Source organism: Sorghum bicolor, chromosome 2 (genome assembly GCF_000003195.3).
Source record: "Sorghum bicolor cultivar BTx623 chromosome 2, Sorghum_bicolor_NCBIv3, whole genome shotgun sequence".
Lineage (NCBI taxonomy): Eukaryota > Viridiplantae > Streptophyta > Magnoliopsida > Poales > Poaceae > Sorghum > Sorghum bicolor.
The window spans coordinates 64,381,250-64,404,977 of record NC_012871.2 but is presented as its reverse complement, the minus strand read 5'-3'; the positions used below and the strand labels follow the sequence as shown (position 1 = coordinate 64,404,977).

Below are 23,728 nucleotides of genomic sequence, written 5' to 3'. Positions count from 1 at the left end.
ATGCGTGCTGCGGTTCGCGTACTGGTGATCCAACACGAAGAAAGAAAGATTCCATAATCTCGTAGAGAGGATCCTGGTGCTGGACACGACCACCATGGAATGGTCTATCATCAATGCTCCATTCCCCGCAGGGGAGTCCTACTGTGTGGCTGACATGCTGGAGCATGGCGGACTGTGCCTCGTGTCCAGCAAGGAGCAATGCTTGCAGCTTTGGGCCTTGTTTAGTTCACCCTAAAAACCAAAAAGTTTTCAAGATTCCCCGTCACATCAAATCTTGTGGCACATGCATGAAACATTAAATATAGACGAAAATAAAAACTAATTACACAGTTTAGCTGTAAATCACGAGACGAATCTTTTGATCCTAGTTAGTCCATGATTGGATAATATTTGTCACAAACAAACGAAAGTGCTACAGTTCCGAAAAGTTTTCACTTTTCGGAACTAAACAAGGCCTTGGTTCCGCAACAGCATAGGTGAATGGGTGCTCATGAAAGCCATCTCTTTGCTGAATGACTGGATGAAGAAGATACGCCGTGATGAATGGATGAAAAGGCTGCACATACTGGCAGTGAGGGCCAGTTGTGTCTACATGGAATTCTGGTCAATAATGAAGCCTAATTCCTACTTTCTTGTGTTTAATCTGAGAACCAGGAAGATGGCAGTGATCCGTAACAATGCAGAAGACCCTCATAGAGGTCCTACGTTTCCATTCTTCATGCGCTTGGAGCCTCTGCATGGACCAGATCAAGGTCAGAATGTTCGTCTTAACGGTGTTTGATGCAACGTAGTGGGTAATCTTCGATCTCTTCATTATCTTTGTTTTTTTTTCTGTTCTAATCTGTTGATCATGCTATTTAGATATTAACTTCAATTTAGTCACTATATTAAATTTTTGTGAATTCCACAAATGTTGGTGTAAATATGTTTACTTCTTACAGGAGGCAAATTATATTTCCTAATATCTCACCATTATGTAAACAAACTAGGTTGTTTAGTTTCTCTAATCGTGACTTTGTACCAAAATGATTGGGCTCAAGTTGTAGCTACTATCTTGAATTTTGAGTCATTGATAGTGTTGGTAGATTTCAGTAAGAAATACTTTGTTGTTTGTCTTCAATTCATTTTTCAAACTTATTGCAAATCTGATGCTCCAGTCAAACTGTAACACTCTGGTGTTAAGCAAACTAAAAGCGGATCATGTTATCATGAGCATTGCATAATATTTTTGTTAAGTACACACTGATGCATTAACTTAAAATAAGTTTAAATTTGGTTGAATGTGCTTAAGAATTAAAGTGTGTTTATTTTATGTATGGATGCTTGTGTTAGTGTTTAAAACCCTAGTGTGAAAGGTTTCCGAGAGCTTAAGGGGGGAAACCCTAATTTTAAAACCTTGGATCTGCCCCCTTTTGTGCAATTCAAAAACTAAGCAAAATTTGAAGTTGAGTTCAAAAGCAAAGTTGTAAGTCTTGTCAAGAGGTACAACTTTGGTGTTTTGAGTTTTTGAAGTTTCAGTACAAAATCCAAAGTAATTTTGAAAATACAGATTTCCGGAAAGTGTCCCCTTTTCCAATTTGAATCTCCAATTCAAAATCTATTTGAAATTTTGAAAAGTGGTCAACATGAAAGTTGTAGAGCTCAAAAAGTTGAACAACTTTCATGTTGGGAGTTTTTCAAGTTGTTATGAAAAATCAAAAGTAATTTTGGAATTTCTAATCTGCCCCAATTCAAAATTTGAATTTCTCCCAACTTGAGATTTGGATTTCAAACTGTTTGGCTCAAATTCATCCCTTTCCATTTGAAATCAGCCTTGGACCCTTAAAGATGTTTTGTAGTATTCAAAATTCTGGGCATTTGTTATTTTGGCATATTTTCATCTTCTGTTCAAAATTTCAAAGTAATTTTAAGTTTTCAGAAAGGGTATTTTGGGGAAAAGGGGGATAAGCTCGGTCCCTGTTCATGGCGGTGGACCGCCGAGCTGGGATCGGCGTTGCCAGCGCGTGAGCCACCGTTTCATCTCGTCCAAGCACGTGCTCGCGTCCGTGGCAAAGTGAAGTAGCTGCTGGCGAAGTGGAGCGCGACGTGCCCTTCTCCCCTGCGATCACCGACCTCTTTTTCGCCACCGGAGCACCGACGGGCAGCGGCTCGTCCAACTCCAAATTCGCCTCGGTTGCTCCCTTTCCAATCCACCCGAGAACCCCAGCAGCTCCGCCTTGAGCCCCACCATCGATTACACCCCCGAGCGCAAGCTCTAACCCACCGGAGCCCTCCACCGAGACGTTCTTCTCCAAGTCCGACCGAAGCCCCGCCGTGGTCGAGCTCCACCGTGGCCAGCATCACTCCGACTCTCTCCGTTGCCGCTCCTTGCTCGGTTGAGATCGCGGTGAGCTCCTAAAGCTTTTGCGTCGCTCTACTCGCCTGGGACGGCCGGCGTTGGCTCGGCCGAGGCGGCCGTCCGCCGTGCCCGTGGTCGCAGGGGCTAGGGTAGGGGAGAGCGGGTGAAAAGAGGGTCTACGGGTGCGCAAGGAGCTGGGGGAGCTAGTGCGCCTCGCTGCGGAAGCCGGGAGCTCACCGGTATTGAGCTGGAGGTCGCCGGAGCGGCGGCGCGAGGTGGAAGGCGAAGCTGACGGGCGGGACCCGCCCGTCAGTGTCTGCGTGAGGGGAGGGGCAGCGCGCGGTCCGCGCGGGAGAGCGTTCCCGGGCTGACTTGGGCCGAGCGCGTGGGCCGAGCTCGTGGGCCGGGCGCAGCAGTGTGGTTTATCTTTTTCCTTTTTGTTTAAAAATGCTTAATGTTTGAATTTATGCTATAAATTGTGTAGTGATCCAAAAATGATGAAAATTTTTGTATAGACTCCCTGAAATATTTAGAACCCAAGAAAAATATTAGGTTCTATTTTATGATAGTTTGCATGTATCTATAAATTGCCTCTGTTTATTACTAAATAAATCTTCCATGAATTTTAATAATTTATGGGTATATCCAAAGATCATGAAATTTAATAGGTGAACTTGTGTTATTGTTATATAGCTTCAGGAATATTTTCAGCTCTTTTTGATAAAGTATACGCTGTTCCTTAATAAAGCTATTTAAAATAAGTATAAAAGAAATAGAAATAATTAATCCTTTTAGGATTTGAGTGGTATTTTGGATTGATTGGCAACCAATGGTCACTTAGCATGATATGCTCCCTGGTTATGCTTTATTTTATATATATGATCTTTATTGTTTGATAGATATCCAATATTGCTTAATAAAAATGATAAAGCTTGTTTAGTAATAATCTATGCTTTGATAGCTAGCTTAATTTGTTTCTTTACCATGAAGGTAAGTTGTACTCGAGGTAGTCATGTTTGTTGTTATCATCCAAGAACATGTAACCTGTCTTTATCATGCCATGAGTATATCATAATCATGCATATGCACTTTTACGTATAGAATACGCTCCGGAAGAATCTGATCCTCAGTGGGTTGCTTCCGAGTTTGTGGATCCTTCGGGCTTTGCTGAGTTGCCGAACTTCCCTTCCAGTCAAGGCAAGCCCCGGACATTAAACCTTATCCTTGTATTTTCATAAAGTTATTTATATCACTTGAGTTAATATGATGCATTAGGTGAATAGGAGTTGAGTGAATCCTATTTGCTGCATTATCTACCTTGATGATTTCCATATTAACCTTGATACTTGTTTTATGAAAATACTTAGTATGCTTAGTCCTGCTTATTAGATAGGTTTTCAAATGAGAAAGTTTGAAGGGTTGTTGTGGAATACTTTTATGGTCAATAATGTTTCAACTTGAGACCGGTCGGTGGACTTGCTTTAAGAATGAAGTCTTAAAGTAGTGTCTCCAACTGTGTCGATTAAGGACCGTACCGTTGTTGGCCTGTTGTGATTGAGATCTTTGAGTACAGCCCACATGCGGTGGTAAGCCTTACCTATAGCTATTCCGATACTTGAGAACGGCTAACCGCGTACTGGGAGTGGAGAGATGGCGAGAGTAGCGTGTACCCACCTTACGGATCTGAGATGACCGGAAAACATCTAGATTGGCTGTAGGATGGTGGTGTACTGTACTCTCGGGTGACGCTGGACCCGTTCTTGTATGAGAGGATCTATAGAAAAAGGTTGACATATGCAAGATTAAGTTCTACATATGTCGTGTGGTACTGAATCCCCAGCTGGGTTTAATCGATTCGAATCGCCGTGTTTCCTCGGATATGGAGCCTCAATCCTCACCCCATCATCGTAGTAATAAGTGAATCTTTGGCATAAGAAAGATATGGTTTGCTTATGAAAGTTTGATAATAGTTTTGGTTAGGCATCAATGATGATCTTAAGTTAAAACTTGAAAGTAGGTTTTACTCTTAGTAAGCTTTTATGCAAAAGAAATGCTTGATCTTGCTAAAGCTTTACCTTGAATCCCTATAGCCTGCATACCTGAGTCTTCACCTCTTTTCTAGTCGGTTAAGTCTTGTTGAGTACTTTTGTACTCAGGGTTTATTAACCCATGTTGCAGGTGAACCTTTTGATAATCCTTTTGATGGTCGTTGTTACTTCACTCTTGTGGAGGAAAGTGATGATGACGAATCTGATGTGTGACCTTGGGCAAGTAAAGCAAGTTGTGTGACTTATGGTTTATGTAATATAAAGTTCCGAACCTTTTAGGTACTAAATACTTATGGTTTGTAACCGTTGGACTTAAGTTTCAATCTATGTTATGTAACCTTTCCGTTTTTACTCTGATTTATCTTATCTATGAAAATGTTGTAATACTGTAATGCTTGATGAGGGAATTCCTGGAAAGAATGTAACGTGGATGATTCGGGTTTCCCGAGGACACCCGACAGACTTCTTGAGTCATTTGGAACTCATGCACGTCGATCAGAAGTCTTTGAGACAATGATGGGTGCATGTGGGCCACTTAATTCAGGAGGTTCTGCCACACAAACACAATAAATTTTCTAGGTGAGAATTAATTTCTAGATTATTCAAGTGCTATATGAGAAATAATTGGCTTATGTTGTTAGTACACCTCTAGACAGATGGCTTCAGCCATTTGAAAGTTCAGCTTACAATCTGAGGTTAGCTGCCACTTTATTCTCTGCAAATAGATGCACTTTAGTTCAGATGGCTTTCAGGAGATTAATCTATATGAAAGTTTTAACTGTTAGTATTTGACCATAATTATCCGTCCTGTGATTTGAACTTTATATATATTTTTGACTGAAAACGAACTTTATATATTATATCTAGTTATCTTGATGAAGTGTCCCTTGTTTTGTCAAAAGAAAATATTTGTGCAAAATTCACCAAGTAAGGTCAACTGCTTACTGTATGTTCTATGTTGACTCCTTCACTTTAGCATATGTTTAACCATGAGATCTTTCATCTTAACATATTTAGTACTGAATTCTGATGCATTTTTGTATTGTGCGAGTTTCAGGTGACCGCTGATTGCTATATTTTGTGGTGGCATAGCTTTCTACAGGTACTTCAGCAATTCATAGTACTTGTGACCTTCACATTCTGATTCATAAACTGTAAATGATTCACTTTGTATGCTACTCTGGCATAGACTAAAGTAACTCCCTTGCATTTCAGGTTAAGTTATTACTTCTAAGCTTTTGTGAGCCATCTAGATATCCTTTGGACATGGAACTGCTGCAGTTGGTTCAATAATTAAACCATCCATTCCTTCTGATATCTTTGGAACCTTCTCCAAATTTTACATGGAAGTGCAGTTATATTTGGATCCATATAAACTGTGTTTTTAAGCAATAGCTTTCATGTAATATGGGATCGGTTATTCCAATTTTATGAATTTGATAAACTTCTATGTGAACCTGGATGGGTTAATTTAATTTTAGTCTCAATTTCATGCCTATTTGTTTTGGTGCATCATTAAAGCACAAAACTGAACACGTTCAACACCCTGAAACGAAGGTCTGTTTTTATCAGTCCCGTGCATTGCAGCATTATTTCTTCAAGTTTGCCTTGCCAGCCTCTGATCACCTCATATTGTAATCACCCATGATTTAGCTGCTGTAACATAATGCAATGCAATTATGTCATGTTGGCCTCAATAGAAAGATGCCTTCAGAGTTCAGACAATATATTAGTTTGTTATTTTTCTTGTTGATTTCTATCATCAATATATTAGTGGCTATGGCTGATTTTTGTTATGGCTATGGCTGATTTTTGTTATTTTTCTTGTTTATTTCTATCATCAATAAAATATATTAGTTTGTTACATTGTGCGCGTGGTCTTCATGTTGTTTTTCTTGGAGGCGTCAAATATCTGGCTGCAGGCTGCATTTTCATATGTGCTTAGTTTTTATGTGAGCTGGGTGTTTAGTTATCTGCATCAAAAGTTTATGATAGGGCACTGGATACTGCTCTGGAGTCTGGACAGTTGGTAGTCATCATTTTTATTAAAAAAAAATAGAAGTCACGTTTATTAGCGTGGTGAAGAACAAGCATATTCCCTCTGTCCCACAATAAAACACAAATACACACAATTCTAGCAATGAACCTAGACATGCGTGATGTCCAAGTTTATTGTTAGAATTGCATTGTTTTGTGGAAAAGAGGAATTATATGGTTTCAAATCTAGCAACTTGATGTCTGTGGTGTGCCTTTTTCTCCTTTTTGATGAATCAAACAATTTGATCCTGAAGTTATACAAAAGAAAATACTAACACTCATGATACAAAATAAATTTCATTAAATTATAAATAAGTTTTCATAAACTTTGATTAAAGTTTACAAAAAAATACTAATATTCATTATACACAATAATTACCATTAAATTAGTCATATTATAGAACTTTTTTAATAAATTTATTTGGATATATAAATGTTAACATATTTACTATAAACTTGAAGTAGTTTGATTGGTACTGATCCGTAACTGCATTCTTTTGTGCAGGGGGCTTTGTGTTTTGACTTTTGGGATTCTGTTTTGACTTTATGATTCCTGGCGTTTCTATTTTCTTCACTACAGAGTGCAGGTTTTCCATTTTGACTTTTGGGGGTTCCGTGGACTACATAGGCCTTTTAGTTCTAAAAAATTATCTAAAAATTTTTAGGACTTCACATCAAATCTTAGTCACATACATAGAACATTAAATATAAATAAAAATAATAATTAATTACATAATTTTTTTAATTTGCAAGACGAATTTTTTGTGTCTAATTAGTTCATGATTGGATAATAATTATTAAATACAAACGATTATAGTACTAAAAATAAAAAATTTTCCATTCGCAAAAAAAAAATCTAAACCAGGCCAGAATCTTATTTGTTCTGAATTTACATGTCGAATGCACCTGATTTTCGTATTTGGACGAATAAAGATACGGAGTACGAGACAAATCTGCCAGCCTTTGTGCTCCTCTTCGCTTTGCCTTTTGCGTTCCTTCTGTCTGTACGCGGACGCCTTGTTAAAATTTTTTGTAAAATAGGAATAGTACCACTTTCGTTTGCATGTACTAACTAGATTCAAAAGATTTGTCTCGTCAATTTCGACCAAAGTGTACAATTAGTTTTTATTTTCATCTATATTTAATACTTCATACATGCGTCTAAAGAAGTGATGTAACGGAAAATTTGAAAAATTTTACAAAATTTTTTGAAAACTAAATGAGGCCTAAAAACCGTCGCCCGGTTGCGGAGCAGCAGGACCAATGAACGAGACACATGAGCCACAATAGAACGCACGGATTCGGCACCTCTCAGATGTCACTTGCGTGTTGCTTGACGGAAATGACAAGGATGTGTTGGTTGGGCTGTTCAAGTTTAATGGATACTGTAGCGTTTTATTTAATAATTAGCGTCTAATTATAGATTAATTAGCTTTAAAAGATTCGTCTCGCAAATCTCTAGTTGTGTTTTTAGTTTGTAAATAGATTATAATTAATACTTTATACATGTATTCAAATATTTGATACGATAAATAGTAAATTTTAACAGGTGAAACCAAATGAGTACGCCTACTAGCGTAGAGCTTTCGTGTGGGAGGGCGTTGCTTCGCCGGGTTGCTCTCCTCTTGCTTCCGTTTCTTTTGACCAAACACCCCGTTTCTTTCGTGGGGCCTTGGTAGGTTTCCTGTTCCAGAGGAACTGGGACATGGGAGCACGGGCGAACGTTGTCAAGTGGCCCTACACCAACGGCCAACGCTCCCATTATGGGCGGTTATCCGTAGCAGTCTGCGTTGATGCTCAGGGAGAACTTGAGAGAGAACTTTCTCCAAGATCTGTGGTGCTTGCTGGGTTTGGACAGGGATTAGGCAATGTTTAAGCAAGGGATTAGAGATGTTTAGGTAGGAGACGGTTGATGTGCACAAGCTCGCTACAGTTTCTTTGCGTAACATCACAAGCAGAAGCCAGATGGTGAAAGCTCACGCAGTACGATTTCTGAAAGGACCGAAACGGAGACTACATAGATCCACTCCTCTCAAAGTCAAAACATGTTTTCAATTTAGGGCTCGAGTACACAAGGCATACAGAGTCAACTGTTAGCGGCAATTCAATTTTACAAGAAACGGAGATTGCATACATCCACTACTCTCAAAGTCAAAACATAAGCAAAGTTGGAGCAGAACAGCAGTCAGATGAGACACCCAGTGGAACAGAAATACTGGTGAGACGACACAAGCTCACCGATGAAAAGGAAAACGTATGAGATTTCTTCTATTTTTTTTTCAACCAAGGAACAACATTTCTGAAACAATTATAAGCTCCACGTGATGTTTAGACCAGATCATCTTTTCCGTATGTACAAACAAGTATCCTCCTAGTCACAGTATAAAACCATTTCAAACTTGCTGCGGTGTTACATGGTAAAAAAGGAGGTTGTCCAGGAAGGAAAATATAGGTTGGCAACGACAACAGTCTGCTCAAACTCCCCTGCTTCTATACACCTCCGTGGGAGCCTTACTTTGTAGTTGGCTTCACATCGACATGAATGAAGGCTTGGAAAATATATGCCCTGTAATCAGAAGTAAACAACCGAAAGGTCATATTACAGTGTTGTGTTGGACAGCCAAACAAGTGAAACAGGTATGTACAATGATAACGACGTAGGATTGACACTAAGTTTGCCTATGTTGAGACATTCTAGATGGTAGTACCAGTTCATGAACTCACGGTTAATCTATCTGCTTTGTATAGAATAGAAAAAAAATGAATAGACTATAGACTTTTCACTTGCTTAAATATAATTTTTCTAGTCTAGAGATAACCGAGGCTGGCGATGATACTGAGGTTAAACTGTACAGTTATGTCAGTCTTGTATCTCTAATATTCTGTCCCCATTGGAATATAGGGAAGCTTGATAGTGAAATGCTGAAAGGAAATGGTACAGGCTCAGCCCACTTGTTTGCTGTTTTTATGCTCTTTAGTCCAGGAAAGCACTCGTTCTGCAAAATCATGAATCCTAATATATAGTCTTCATTTCAAGCACTTTTCTTAAGGAGCCATCCCTGTCTCCCATGAATCCCATCAGCATGAATAGATATATGAAGGTTTTCCCCCTTGGTCTAGAATTTAACAAAATTCCCGTTTCACCTTTTTGACTTCACATGCATATTCTTTACTTCTCTCCTCCAGTTCCATTAGTAGGTTACACAATCACACTGTTTTCCACCCTCATATTTCGTCAACTATAGTTATCACAATCTTTCCAGATCTAACTTAGAGAACTAAACGTCTAAATTACACTCTGAATGAACTTGCACTGGCTTGCAGCAACAGGCAGCACCCACCACTTCCAGAACCCTTTGCCCCCTTTTCCCTGGCTTGGGCAGTGCCGGGCACTTAAATCCTAAGCTAGTTTTGTTAGCCAAGCAAGAGAAATATAAAAAGTGAGGTATAGCACTTTTCCAACTAATTCCTGGAGGCTGTTCACATTGTCTGGAAATCAAATAGCCATGTCTGATGCCCTCTTGAAGCTAAAATCTCCAGAACTATCTTATTCCTCACTTGCAGCACGAATCTATTCTAGCTTCAACATCCACAACAATTTCAAGCGCCCCAAAAATATAGTTAGGCGCTTGAAAATCTAAAGGGAAGAATGCTAAATTTGGCGCAGCTAACCCAGATCAGTGTAAATGAAACCGATCAACTCTCGTATTCATCACGAATCACGTCGAATTTCACAAGGAATTCGGATATTGAGCACACCAATCAATCATACAAGAGAAGGGGATCGTTTCGTCCCCAAACATGTATAAATCGGCGAGATCACGTACATGGGGAGGATGCCTCCTTGGGCGAGTCCGCGGCGGAGGGCCAGAGGAGGATGGCCCTCCAGATCCCGGAGAGGTTGGTGACGAAGCCGACGAAGAGGAAGAGGAAGCCGAGGCCGACGACCCAGGGCATGAGGAAGAAGCCGAGCATGAAGGTGACGGAGCCGCAGAGCATCAGCGCCATGGACGCGCCCAGCAGCATGGACGCCACCCCGGCGGGCGTCACCTGCCGCGGCAGCAGCGGCCGCGCCACCGCCCCGTCGTCCGGCGACGCCCGGAGGACGGTGAGCAGGAGCGCGCAGAGCTCGTAGAGCAGCCGCGACTGGTGCGCGTCCGCCGCCGCCGTCGCCGCCGGCCTCATCCCGCCGTTCCTGGAGCCTCGGAGGTGAGGGGAAGAGCGGATCGGGACGCCGAAATGTTGGGTTTGCTTCGCGTTGCGTTTTCTCGTTGCCTGGCGGCTTTTTAGTTGGGGTTTGCGCTTTCGTGCCGTGCCGCGGGGCGGAGGTGGAGAGGAAGGATTGAAGGGAACATGGGCGCTGTTGATATAGTGTGTAGGGCCCACAGAGGGGCATGGGCCTACCGTCTTTTTTTCTCCAAGAGGATAATTGCGGGTATTCTTTATTGGCTGGCTGGTTTCGGTGTGACGTGGATAACCGTGCAGCTAGTTGATTGCCTTTTTTTAAAAAAAAAAAGTCAAAGCATTACCAATCCCGCGAATTCTGGTAGAATTTGAAAGAAAACCGTTCAATTCTAGTAGCAGCTTTTCCAAAGGATTTCGATTTTCGAAGTGGTGGGAAGAAACGCTCTAAAAGTCCCTCTGAAATTTATGGCGGTGTCCTGCTCAACTATGGACGCATCTCATCATCAATATTTTGGTTGGTTCTTGTTGGGGCCACATTTTGTTTAGTCCCGTGGAGAAGTGGATTTCTTGATTCTAAAGGCACGTATGTAGACATATATGAATTGCTAATAATATAATGGTCAATCAACTCTGTTTGGTTGAGTTGCTTCCTAAATCTAGTGCATCAGTTTTTTTTTGTTTTTTTTTTTTGCTTAGAGTGATTTAATTTATATCTAGAGGTGGATACGCATGTATAAGTGATGGTTCTACAGAATTGAGTAATGTACATAGTTTTTACATTATATAGATGCTCATAATAAGATATGCATGTATATCTATGAGCAAATTGTTATTAAAAAGATGAAGACACCACTGATCACACATGATCCTCGTTCACACAAATTAATTAATGTAGGTGGTTGACCCTTCCTTTACAGTAAATTTGAAGGTTGTACGCAACAAAATCATGCGATGGCAACCTGCCGTCACGCTATAAACCATTCAGAAGGTGATGTTTCTTCATTGTTTGGCTGAGTTAAACGTACTTAGCTGATGTACTCCTACATGGCTACATCTTGCTTTGGTAACATCTCGACCACAACATTGTTTTGCTACTCCTAGTACTCTGACATTGTTCTATAATTTATGGAACAAAATATTGATTTAAAAGCTTTTTTGAGGTGTTCGCTTTAGATTAAAATCATAGCGGCTGCAGTTTCTCCGAAGAACTCCGTCTAGTATCGCCCATCATCAAAATAGCAAGAATCCTATGGCACACACAACCGTGCCTATTTAACGTGCCAACAGTTGGTGATGTCGACGATGTCTGGCCAGTGGTGAAGCTAGAGCTAAATAGACGATGATGTGTCACTTTATTTAGAGCCATGTCCATGGCACCTTCACGACTAGATCAGTGTTGTTCAATATAGGTTTTTTTTATGGTTACATTGTCTTTATCGGTGCGGTTTATACGAGGAGGCGAGTGTTGAACTTATAGTATAGTATAGTATAGTATAGTATAGTATAGTATAGTATAGTATAGTATAGTATAGTATAGTATAGTATAGTATAGTATAGTATAGTATAGTATAGTATAGTATAGTATAGTATAGTATTAAAATATGAAAACTGAAATTTGTTTTTCAAAAAGTAAGGCTTTGTTCAGTTCGCGAAAAATTTTGTTTTTAGCTACTGTAGCACTTTCGTTTGTATGTGATAATTATTGTCCAATTATGGAATAACTAGGCTCAAAAGATTCATCTCGCAAATTACAGGTAACTGTACAATTAGTTTTTATTTTCGTCTATATTTAGTACTTCATGTATGTGTACAAAAATTCAATATGATGAAAAATCTTGAAAATTTTTAGTAACTAAACAAGGCCTAAGAGAGCAAATGTCACAGCTCAATGTCACATATGGCTGTCGATCTCTCGCGCTCATATTTTTAATAAACTAAGCGTGTGGCCCGCGAGGAAACATGATACTCTACTTTGCATTCATTTATAAATCTTATTTGGAGCATAAGACACTATTTGTTGGAAAAACTGTGCTTTAGCCATCATTTACAACACATGCACAGCTACACAAAAATCTTAACAGCGACTTTTTATTTTAGCCCTCGGAGGTAGGCAGCCTGGTGGCCCACGTGGATTAAATCAGATCAGGCCACCGGCCTAGCAACCGTGACCTTTGATGTGAGACGATTGACCTATCCATCGTGGTTAAGCGTTTTTGTCCGCCGCGATTAAAAATACTGTAGCACTGAAACGTCACAGAGTTTTAACGAGGGATCGATGAACACCAAACAAAATTACCCATCAAGATCACATCCTTGTGAATATCTAGTAGCGGGACAAAAGTGCAGCAGATTGAGCATATGACATGGCAGTGGTAATCCTTTTCCATATCCATTTGCAAAGAAAGTAACATCCGTGTCCTGTTTCGCGCAAATCCATCTCACACCATACCCTCGCCGTGGCAGTGGCAGCTTGGCCCTCATCAGTGACCCCCCCAAGATTCCTCTGCCCCAACAGCTTCGGCTCTTCTTTCCCTGTGCCATCTACTGCAATAGTGGTAGCTCCACGTACGCGGATCCGGCGGAGCCTGGTGATGGGAACATCATCTCAGCTAGATCATGCAGACGTGGCCGTCGCATGGTTCCGCCGCGCCTGCTGATTTATTTATTGAAGCATGCTGCGCGTGGGAAGATGTCGACGGGGGACCGGACCGGCTCGCTCGCTCGCTCACGTGGTAGAGCGGGGCAACCTCGATCGCGATCCTGGTGGCGGCATACGGTACTCGGTACGGTTGGGATTTGTCTGGCGAGACCCCAGGCCGCGCGAGTGCCGAGATTTTTGACCGTGACCCACCGAGGTGGGTCAAGGAGCTAGGCCGCCGTGCCCGTGCCGCCGCACGGACGCGGAGACGGGACGACGGCGGTGCGCACCGTACCGGCATAAGCGCCAACGGGTCAGAGCAGCACTCCTAATACAGAAACTATCATAGTTTCTATAGACATTAATTATGGTGTTACATAACCATTTTACTGATATGACAAGGTAGTTATTGGAGAGAGAGTAAAAATCATAGAAACTGGGTCTAACTTAGGCCAGTCTCAATGGCCCGTTTCAATGCACTGTTTCCAAAACAAATCTGCTGACAGAGCATCTATGAAACGAACAATGAAACAACCTTCACAATGCATGAGTTTCACCTTGATGTTTCCTAGACTGGGCAAAACATTTAATTACTGCAAAATGAATGGATCACATACAAGATGGTGAAACGATTTAGTCCTCAGTGGGGATTTCATCATGTTTCACCGCGTGGGAAACAACACCAGCAGAGTTTCACCATGGTGAAACTACTTCCTTCTCTCTCCTCTTCGTTTCATGCAAAAAGTGTAGTTTTACTGACATGACGCTCTAATAAATGTGCATAACATCCTGGTGAAACCCTCACTGAGACTGGTCTTAGACACTATGTCTACGCGAGATCCAAGACATCAAGTGATATGATTGGTTGAGAATGGAGAGAGAATGAATGTGATTGGATAACAAATTATTGTATAGGAACTATCCATTGGGACCATAGTTTTTATGCATAGTGTCTATAGAAATTAATAGGTATAGAAACTACATGTAGTTTCTACCATGGGGAGTGCCATTAGCCGCACTATTCACGTTCGCGCGGCACGTACAGGTCGTCGCTCGTCGGTGGACGCGGCATATTTTTTCCGGGGAAGACACGGGGGCTCTTGATTCTGTAGTTAGCGATCGGGTTGCCTAGTCCGGAAGGAAATGGCCATTTAGACTAGACCGCTCAATGCGGCTATCTGGTAGCTAGGTCTTGTTTAGTTTCTAAAAATTTTCAAATTTTTTTATTATTTACTACTAACTAGCTAAACAAGCTCAATCATTCTGTTGCCTCTCCTTGCCGCCCCCACCATGCCAGGCAAGAGCCGTTCATTGTTCACTCCATGTCCAAGTGAGGGTTCTCCAACATCTCAAGCTGCTCCTTATTTGCTTCTCCTCGTCCATATATATGAGGGGCCTCTAGCACCTACAAGTTTTTGTGTCCTCTAAGCATCACTACTAGAAAACTTATCCTTGCGGGCTAGTAATTTTCTTGAGGGCCGGAATTAAACCCCTAAGGATGCATCATTAATTAGCCTAGGAAAGTATGAAACCCTAAAAAAAATACATATTCTTGAGTGCTAAATAAAATCACTAAGTTAAATTCGTATTTTCTTGGATGCTAGTCGAAACCCTCAAGGTAATTCTATGTGTTCCTTAAGTATTACTACAAACTACGAAGGTAATTCACATTTCCTTGGGAGTAACTAGAAAGCACCAAGGAAGTTGTAATTTTCTTGGGTGCAAACCCTCAAGTAAAATATTGTAGCTGCCAAGGAAAAAAATAGTTTATAGTCATATTCCTCTTAACCACCAACACATTGAATTTATTGCATTCTTGTTAGTTAGACATTGCATTTTATAGACACAAATGCTCCATTGACAGGTTTGAAAAATGATATACATTTCTTTTCTTAGTAAATTAATCCAATAAAAGGTATCATTTTTTGTTGTTATGCATTAGAGAATGCATATACTAACACTTAGCTTGAGATGCGTACTTAGTTTTAAAGCTAACATCTAACATACTAATATTGTATGAAAGCAAAGTCTATATCAAAATTGTAGAGCCCCAAGAGATATACAACTTACTAGTTGATGAATTTTTCATTTGAAATTATTTGAGGTCCACAAAGTATGTTTTAAGTAACCAGAGTTTTGAACTTCAAATCCTCAGATGGAAATATACTATAAAACAAGTTATAGTATTCGACGAGATATAAAACTTTACAATTCAAACATTTTTATTTAAATTTTTTAGGCTCCCAAACATTCATTACAAGATCCACTAAAGTGAAAACAAATGGAAAAAATACTCACTTTGTCATGGGTTCGATTCTCACCTATAAGTCTATAACAAATATGAGATTATTTCTCTTTTTTCCTATGCATATTCGTGAGGGTCATCGGTACTCAAGGAAACATACTCCCTCCGTATAGGATTTTAAAGTCGTTTAGAACAACGATATAGTCTCCAAAGCATAACTTTGACCTCCTATTTTTATAAAAATATTTAGAAAAATGATATATGTATACTTTTATGAAAGTATTTTTTTCAAAATAAATATATTATATATTTTTTATATTTGTAAACTCAATACTTTAAAAGTTATTGATTTTTATATTCTCAATGTTTGACCCAAACCTTGTCTAAAACGATTTCTAAATCAGGAAATATATCGTTGAGTGGTGTTATATTTCCTTGGGTGTCATTGGCTCAAGAAAATGTATATTCTTGGGTGTTTTTACATTTTTTTGGTTGTCATTGGCATTCAAGGAAACCTATATTTCCTTGATAGTGTTAAAAATTAGATCACTAATTTATTTTGTTGGTGGCTCAACTCTCAAGAAATCAATTTGTATCGACTGACACTCAAAGAAATAACTATTTCTCTATCTATCTACCCTTGGCGGCCATTTCTTGAGTGTTAGCCGACAACATTGATTTTCTTGGCAGTTTTGGGGCTTTCTTTGAGAGTTTTCAACCCTTAAGGATATTCAGTTATGTTGTAGTGCATGATAATCGACCCAAAAAATAGGGCCTGACTTGCCCAGTGGGACATCATGGACATAATTTTTCGCCCTAAAATAATTGGGCTTTTTTCAGCCTGGCCTGAATTAAGCATGGCCCGAAAAATGCTCAAGTTTAATTAGATCTAACACACTTAAAACTTGTATAACGAAATGTGCAGGCATTACACCGTGCCTTTAATTTATGTATGCACAAAGCAGCAGCACGCATATGCTGTGGCGCACGGCCTTTACACGGATACACACAAATACATCGTCGAAGCAAGCAACTAGTCCTGCATGTTTCGTTTGTGCTTATACATTACATATAACAAAATCACAAATTTATGCGTTTCGACACATCGACACACAAACTAGGTCATATATATATATATATATGACTGTCACTCTTGCAGTAGTAGATGATGCTGGCCATCGCATCTTTATTTATTCCTTTGCCTCAAAGATCCATCTTCAGGGTAGCCATGTCGGCATGAAGTTATTCATATGTTCAGGAGCGAACCTGCAAACATGCATGCATGCATGCCCCAAACACAACAAGAAGACAGGATCAGATCGATGCACAGGCTGCGCTTTATATAGCTATAGGATCTACCGAATCACAAGATGTATCTGCAGGTATATGACATAAATTAAAAGTATATACCCGATCTGCAGGGTTGGCTCTGCTGCAGCTTCCAGGGGATGAAAGAACAATCCATTGCCAACATGTGATGGGGCCTGCTGTGGGGGGGAGTGCCGCTCGTAGCCGAGTAAGTTGGCACCGTGCTCCCACACTTGGCCATGCACCTGGTTGCTGGTCTCCTCCAGCTTTTATTTGCAAAACAATCACGTAAGAAACCTCATTAATCTCACAAGTTCCCCTGAAATGCTCGTTTAGTTGGTATAAGTGGTACTGCTAGCAGTCGTCAAATGAACAATATGCACAATATATATTTCGAAGAGGTTTTATTATATATGAATTACGTACAGTTATGTTGCCACAGTTGAACTACGGTATTCCTTATGCAAAACTTATTCAAACATGCAAAACATTCTGGGCAACAAAAAGTCGTTAACAGATATATTAAGACAAACACCATGTATATGTATTATAAAATTATGAAAGCTGATTCAGCAAGAAGCATTAATGCGTATTTGTGCTCATGGAAGCTCAATTTAATGTGTCGAACGAACATGTATTTGCAAGCATATATATAACAGAGCATGGTGCTAATAAACAGATCTGCCAACTTGAAGAACTGAATATTGTTCATTGCTATTACGTTAGCAGCATTTAAGGGACATGGTAAAGCGCATTCATACCTTTCTTCTAAGGCACTTATTTGCTTCACACAGCATTTGCTCCTGGGACATGGTTTAGCGATATCATTAAGTAGCTCAAACAGCACCTGTGCTCTAATCTAAGCAGAAATTATCCAAAAAAATATCTACAGATATATAAATCTTCATAGTTTTTTATCATGTTAAGAGCATACCCTCCTCTGAAGATCAGTGAGCTGATCAAGCATATGTTGTGTCTGCAAAATCAGAAATTTCTTTGATCAGCATTTGACAGATATAAAATACTAAATCATTCATGCCTATATATGAGATCAATGATAATCATTCAACATATTTAAAATTCCAAGCCCCTAATTAAGGAACACTAGTCACAGAAAATATAGGAGATTAATGGGAATATTGTGAATGAAAGTACTATGTTATATGTATGTAGCTGGGTCTTCTTGACAGATGATGATCACAATTGTATATAGAGCATTCTATATTCAAAGTGGTCCATTAATTTAGAAATATGAAGGACTGTGCTATCAACACTAGCTTCATCCAAAGTTATTTTAACGCATTAGGAAATGGTTTGTTCAATGAATTACCCTTGTGGATCTTATGTGCCTTAAGGATGAATCAAGTTGCTTCTCGAGCTGCTCAAGCTCTTTGATACCAAGTGACCCCAGATCTTCACCAAGCAAATTCCTGTAATTGCCAATAAAGCCAAAATCAATTGTCTGCATCTTAGCTAAGCATTACACATTCACACTAAGAAACTTATTTTAACTTCATTGCGATTACACTTTGGTTTCTTCATTTAGCCTCCATAAATTGATAGTATCTAATTCAGAGGGTTATGACTTATGAGAATTCTGAAAACTCCTTTCAGGTGTGCATATATGCTGACGAAGACCCAATGCTTTAGCTATATGCAATGGATCTATTTGTACTAATTAATCACCAAGGTAAGCAAACAAACAGTGCACAAATATTTTTTCCCCTGAACAGGGATGCCGTTTGCCTGGTAAACTAACTAACAGCACATACAACAGTACCACAAACTTATTTTGGTGAAATTGTCCAAACATGCATAGCAATTTTATCTAGTGGTTAATTAATATCAATTGGGTAAGAGAAGGAAATTCCTTTTGTCATGAAGATAGAACTCAAGAGTAGACTCAACTTGCCTCTGAGTCCTTTGTAAATTATCCACCCTTGCTTTCAGTTTAAGGTACTCATTGCGACTGCTCTGGACTAACTGCAAAATAAGAGGTATACTTCAGTACAAAAAGATTTCGAAAAAAAAACAAGTAAGCATTAAGTGCTTTTGGAGCAAATAGTGGCTGGGCAGTAGGGATGAAAATGGAAGATCAGTTCACACACAATAATGATTTTTGGAACTATCATCTTTGACAGCAGCTCATTGTAAATTGTGTCTTCTCAATCATATGAATTATATATCCATGATTCTAACTCATACTTGGCAAGTGCATGTGATAAAAAGAAACAAGAAATGACAATCTGCTATGCATAAATGATCAAATGATTGAAGGTACTGTCTTTTAATTTTCACAGTGAGATGTCCTCATGAAGCTATTTTGATAAATAGCAATCTAAAATTGCTTTGAACCCTAACTAGGGGCATGTTTGCGGTTCTCAGCCACACCACACCACAACAAAGTTGAGGTTGCCACACCTGCTGACATATAGCTGTTTGGATTGCAAATAAAGTTAAGCATCATGCTCCATCTTTGCATTGAGGTACAGCAGTAAAACTGGCCACAGGTGTGGCGGCTGTTTTGGCGCTGCGAGTGTGGTGACACCACAGCAGGCATGGCGAGGTCTGGCTAGGAACCCGCTCTAGAATCTTTGGACGAGAAAATACTAAAACAGAAGAGAACTCATGAGAAATTGATTTAGGAACGTGTCAAGCTCTTATTACCTCGTTCTCCTTGTTCTGTACAGCAGTATCTGGGCCTCCATAATTGCTTTTTTCGTACCTCTCAAGTGTTTTTGTGATGCTGCAAGTTCAAAATTAGCATGGACTGTTAGCAAAGTAGAGAATGTGGTGCCTGGAGAAGATGAAGCAATCTCAACTAGGATAATAACATGCAACTGATTTTTTATTTCTGGTTAAACCAGGGATACATATTGATACCTCGAGTTCAAATAGTGTAATTTAGATTTATCACAGTTATAGAGTATATCACCAAAACTTCCTCATTTTAGCTTAGGCCGTGTTTAGTTCGTGAACTGAAAAATTTCGCGACACTGTAGCAATTTCGTTTATTTGTAGTAATTATTGTCTAACCATGGACTAACTAGGCTCAAAAGATTCGTCTCGTCAATTCCGATCAAACTGTGTAATTAGTTTTTATTTTCGTCTATATTTAATATTCTATGCATGTGTCTAAAAATTCGATATGATGGAGAATCTTGAAAAATTTTGGGTTTTGGGATGAAAGTAAACAAGACCTTATGAGACATTCCAACAGACAAAACAATAGAAAAAATATGGCTTCACCCAGCTACCGTAGAATATTAATTTTCCCCTATGCCACTGGAGTGTCAGTTGGCCCCGACATGCTTATAGACTTTCAGAGAGGAATAAGACGTCAGCAAAATTTAGTATACTACAGTATATGTTGAAGATCATGCATATCTGACAGCATAAAATACTAGTAGAGCACTAGGTTCCAATTGTATAGACCCTGGAAGGGACATATGATAAAACTTTGCCTTGGAGAATTTTGCGGGCAAGGGCCAAGGGGATTGAAACGAGTGAAATGAAAGGACAATTCGATCAGAAAAGGTGAGGAGACAGTTGGACACAACGACTGATATTTGAAACCGACACTTGATTGTACCCTTAGTTTATACCTCCAGGTCAGTCCTACGAATCTTGTGTACAAGGTGGTCAGTTATACACTTTGAAAATATTACAAAGTAAATAATGTATGGTTCCAAACCACCCCCCCACCCCCCCCCCCCCCCCTCCACAACCATACCTCCAAAATGGAGTTTTAGACATGTAGATGGGTTAATCACATTTGCTTTACATTTTGAATGGCAACCTTTTAATATTACTACATAAATTATGAGGGTCAGAAGATGATCATGTTTAACTTATTGGAAAGAAAATGGAACTAATAATATACTATCCTGCTTACAAAACAAATCTTGGAGTGAAGAAGCCATAATCTAGTAGTTCCGCCCACTTGCAAATTACATATATAAAACTAAGGATTCCCATTCCAAATTTAGAGCTAAAATACAAATAAATGCCTGCAGCACTTGCTAGATCATGCAAGCGTGTACAGAAAATTTTCAACATCCCAACAATAAAATTTAATACCGCAGAACACAAGCCTTAGCCAAAAGCAAAGAGTTGGAACACAACGCTAATTATCTAGTTCTCTCTTCATTTTTGAATAAATTGATTACAGATCCTTGTGAAAATTATGAGATATTCCTAGGCAGCGCGAAAATTTTAAAAGTGTGTCCACAGACAGATTAACCACACTTCTGGTTTGATCTTAGTCTTCCCAATTACTAAATTTTGGAGAGTTTCTTGTGTGAAGGTTTACTTGATGTAGACAATAATGCTAACGGATTAGTTTTAATAGTTTGTTAGCTCATTCAATCAAAGAAGATTGTGATCTAAGCCCAGTTCCAGCGAACATGATCTACTCCTATATGATAAAAAGACTCTAAACTATAAAGGAACTGCAACTGAGAACTTTTCATAACAATATGTGTAAAAGTATATTGCTTTTTTTTTTGCCGATAGGGAGAGACAGAGAGAGCGGTTATATCGTGTTAAACTCTCATGTATTTGGTGGTAACAAAATTCCTTTTTGTTTTCTCAGAAGTGAAAACAACATAAAATAATTTTTTGCAAGAAACTCTACAATAATTAGAACATCAGCGACTAAGCAACATGGCGACGTCCATACATGCTTCTTGCTTGAACTAAAATAATCTGTGCTTCTAAGCTAAGCTTGCCAAATAGAGCCCAAAATACAGACAAAAGAAAAATCTGAGCAAAACGGCCGGATTTGATCCCGGATTGATGAAAGCTAGCTTACGTGTCCTTGCAGCACGACAAATTGGCGGGATCCTAGTCCTCACCTTAATTTTGCTCATCCGAATTTTGTAGTAGTAGCTATTTATGAATATGTATAAAAAAGAAGCGATTAATTTAACTGGAAATTCGCGACATCTCCAGACCAATCGATTCAAAACAAATCCTGAATCCCTGGAGCAAACGAAAATTCACCAGATCTACTAAGATCACCACACTTCACAAGCCAAGGACCAACCCAGAACCCTAATTCCGAAAAATATCCACCAGGTTTCCACGCCCAAATTAAACCCTCAAAAACGAATCACAGATCACCAGAGATGATGAGAAACGACGAGCTTTGGCCTCGCACGGATCCACCCCGTGGCCGCCCACAGATCCCCGTGAAACTACTCCCGAGCCTATATATATATATAAACAAGCTGAAAAACCGTCCAAGCTCTCCCGCCACCACCCCGAGCTTCCCCGGCCGGAGGTCAGATCCGGGAGGATCTGCGGCCTCCGGCCACTGAACGTACACATGTGGTCGCGCGTGCGTGCGTATATATATATACCTCTGTCCGCTGCAGAACTCGTAGAGCTTGCCGCGGTTGGAGAAGATGATGAGCGCGACCTCGGCGTCGCAGAGCACGGAGAGCTCGTACGCCTTCTTGAGCAGCCCGTTGCGGCGCTTGGCGAAGGTGACCTGGCGGTTGATCTTGTTCTCGATCCGCTTCAGCTCAACCCGCCCCCTCCCCATGGCTCCCAACCCTTCCAGCTAGCCCCAGCTGCAGCTACCCTCAGCTCCACACACACACACACACACACACACAGAGAGAGAGAGAGACTACCACACACACCCCACCGGAGCTGCTCGATCGACCGGCCGGCTGCCCCGATGGAACGAAGCAAAAGCGAAGGGGAGAAAAAGGAGGTGAGCGCAGGCAAGGAGGACGGAGTTGTGGGTGGAGAGACGATTGGGTTAAAAGGGCGAGACGAAAGGGGTGGTGAGTGATTGGGGGCGCGTCCCGCATTGCCATTTCCGGTAAGGTGGTGGGCGACGCGGAACCCTAGAGGCGAAAGGCCAACCCCAACCCGTCTCGTGATTGCCTGCCTGCCTCACACGCCACCTTTTGCATTAACCAAATTCAATTCACCACCTCAATACCCGGCCATGTGTCAGCCTCCCCTCCGCCTCTCTCTCTCTCTCTCTCTCCTCGTCGCTGAGCTGAATAGACCAGTGAGGACTCGACAGGTCGATGCAAGGGAGGAGAAAGGGAGTGGACTTTTCCAGATGGCTCTCTCTCTCTCTCTCTCTCTCTCTCCTCGTCGCTGAGCTGAATAGACCAGTGAGGACTCGACAGGTCGATGCAAGGGAGGAGAAAGGGAGTGGACTTTTCCAGATGGAACCTCGGCTTGCCGTGGTTTTGGGAAAAGGACCCCGGCCGGCCCCTTGCCCTGCATGCTAACTGCTAGAGCTAGAGGCGCGGCGCGCGGCTTTCCCCTTTCCTCTCCATCGAGCTCGATCGATCCGTTTTCGTTCCGGCCGGGCGTCTTCCAACGGGCAGGCGTGCAGCGATGGAGCTGCCTGCAGACATGCCGTTCCTGGTTGGCGCATGCATCATGCATATCTCGGAAGAGGCGGGAGGTCGGTCTCGGTCGCCATTGCCATACTTCGTGCAGACAGGATGGAGCTCCTCAGCACGGGGTGACGTGGTGAGAGCTAGCTAGCTCTCCTCGATCGATCCGTTTTGCTTGCATCGCTTTTTCCAGAAAGGGGACGCTACACGACCCGTTTTCTGACTAGGGATCCGGGATGTGTACGTTCTTGTATCTTGTTCCAGCAGGCATCCGCGGCATGCATGTGTGCACTTGTGTGTAAGATCATGTGGAATCCTGGGCTTTATCACTTCCATATCTGTTGCGATTCTGAAAGGACGATCGATGGAGATCTAGTCTAGTTTCATCTTCAGTTGATCTGCTCCATGCGCACCCAAACCAGCAATCGATCACCACTGATTTGGTAACATTGGCTCGCCCTAAATTAAATTGATCTCTTGCGGCAAAGCTACTATAGGAACCACATGCCGCAATGCACAACTAAATTTTGCACGCCCTAATTAATAGTCATACACTGATTT

At 40.7% G+C, this 23,728-nt stretch overlaps 2 protein-coding genes across 2 annotated transcripts; both read right to left on the bottom strand.

Annotated features, from left to right (window-relative positions):
• LOC8058972 lies at positions 8,637-10,763 on the bottom strand. The gene is made up of 2 exons (XM_002460447.2): positions 10,251-10,763; positions 8,637-8,989 (listed from the first exon to the last, which is right to left on the bottom strand). The coding sequence occupies exons 1-2, from the start codon at positions 10,606-10,608 to the stop codon at positions 8,952-8,954; spliced, it is 396 nt and encodes a 131-aa protein (XP_002460492.1). The 5' UTR covers positions 10,609-10,763; the 3' UTR covers positions 8,637-8,951.
• Positions 16,375-22,542, bottom strand: LOC8058971 (MADS-box transcription factor 8). The gene is made up of 8 exons (XM_002460446.2): positions 22,163-22,542; positions 19,467-19,545; positions 18,712-18,782; positions 18,130-18,229; positions 17,734-17,775; positions 17,561-17,602; positions 16,902-17,065; positions 16,375-16,757 (listed from the first exon to the last, which is right to left on the bottom strand). The coding sequence occupies exons 1-8, from the start codon at positions 22,345-22,347 to the stop codon at positions 16,709-16,711; spliced, it is 732 nt and encodes a 243-aa protein (XP_002460491.1). The 5' UTR covers positions 22,348-22,542; the 3' UTR covers positions 16,375-16,708.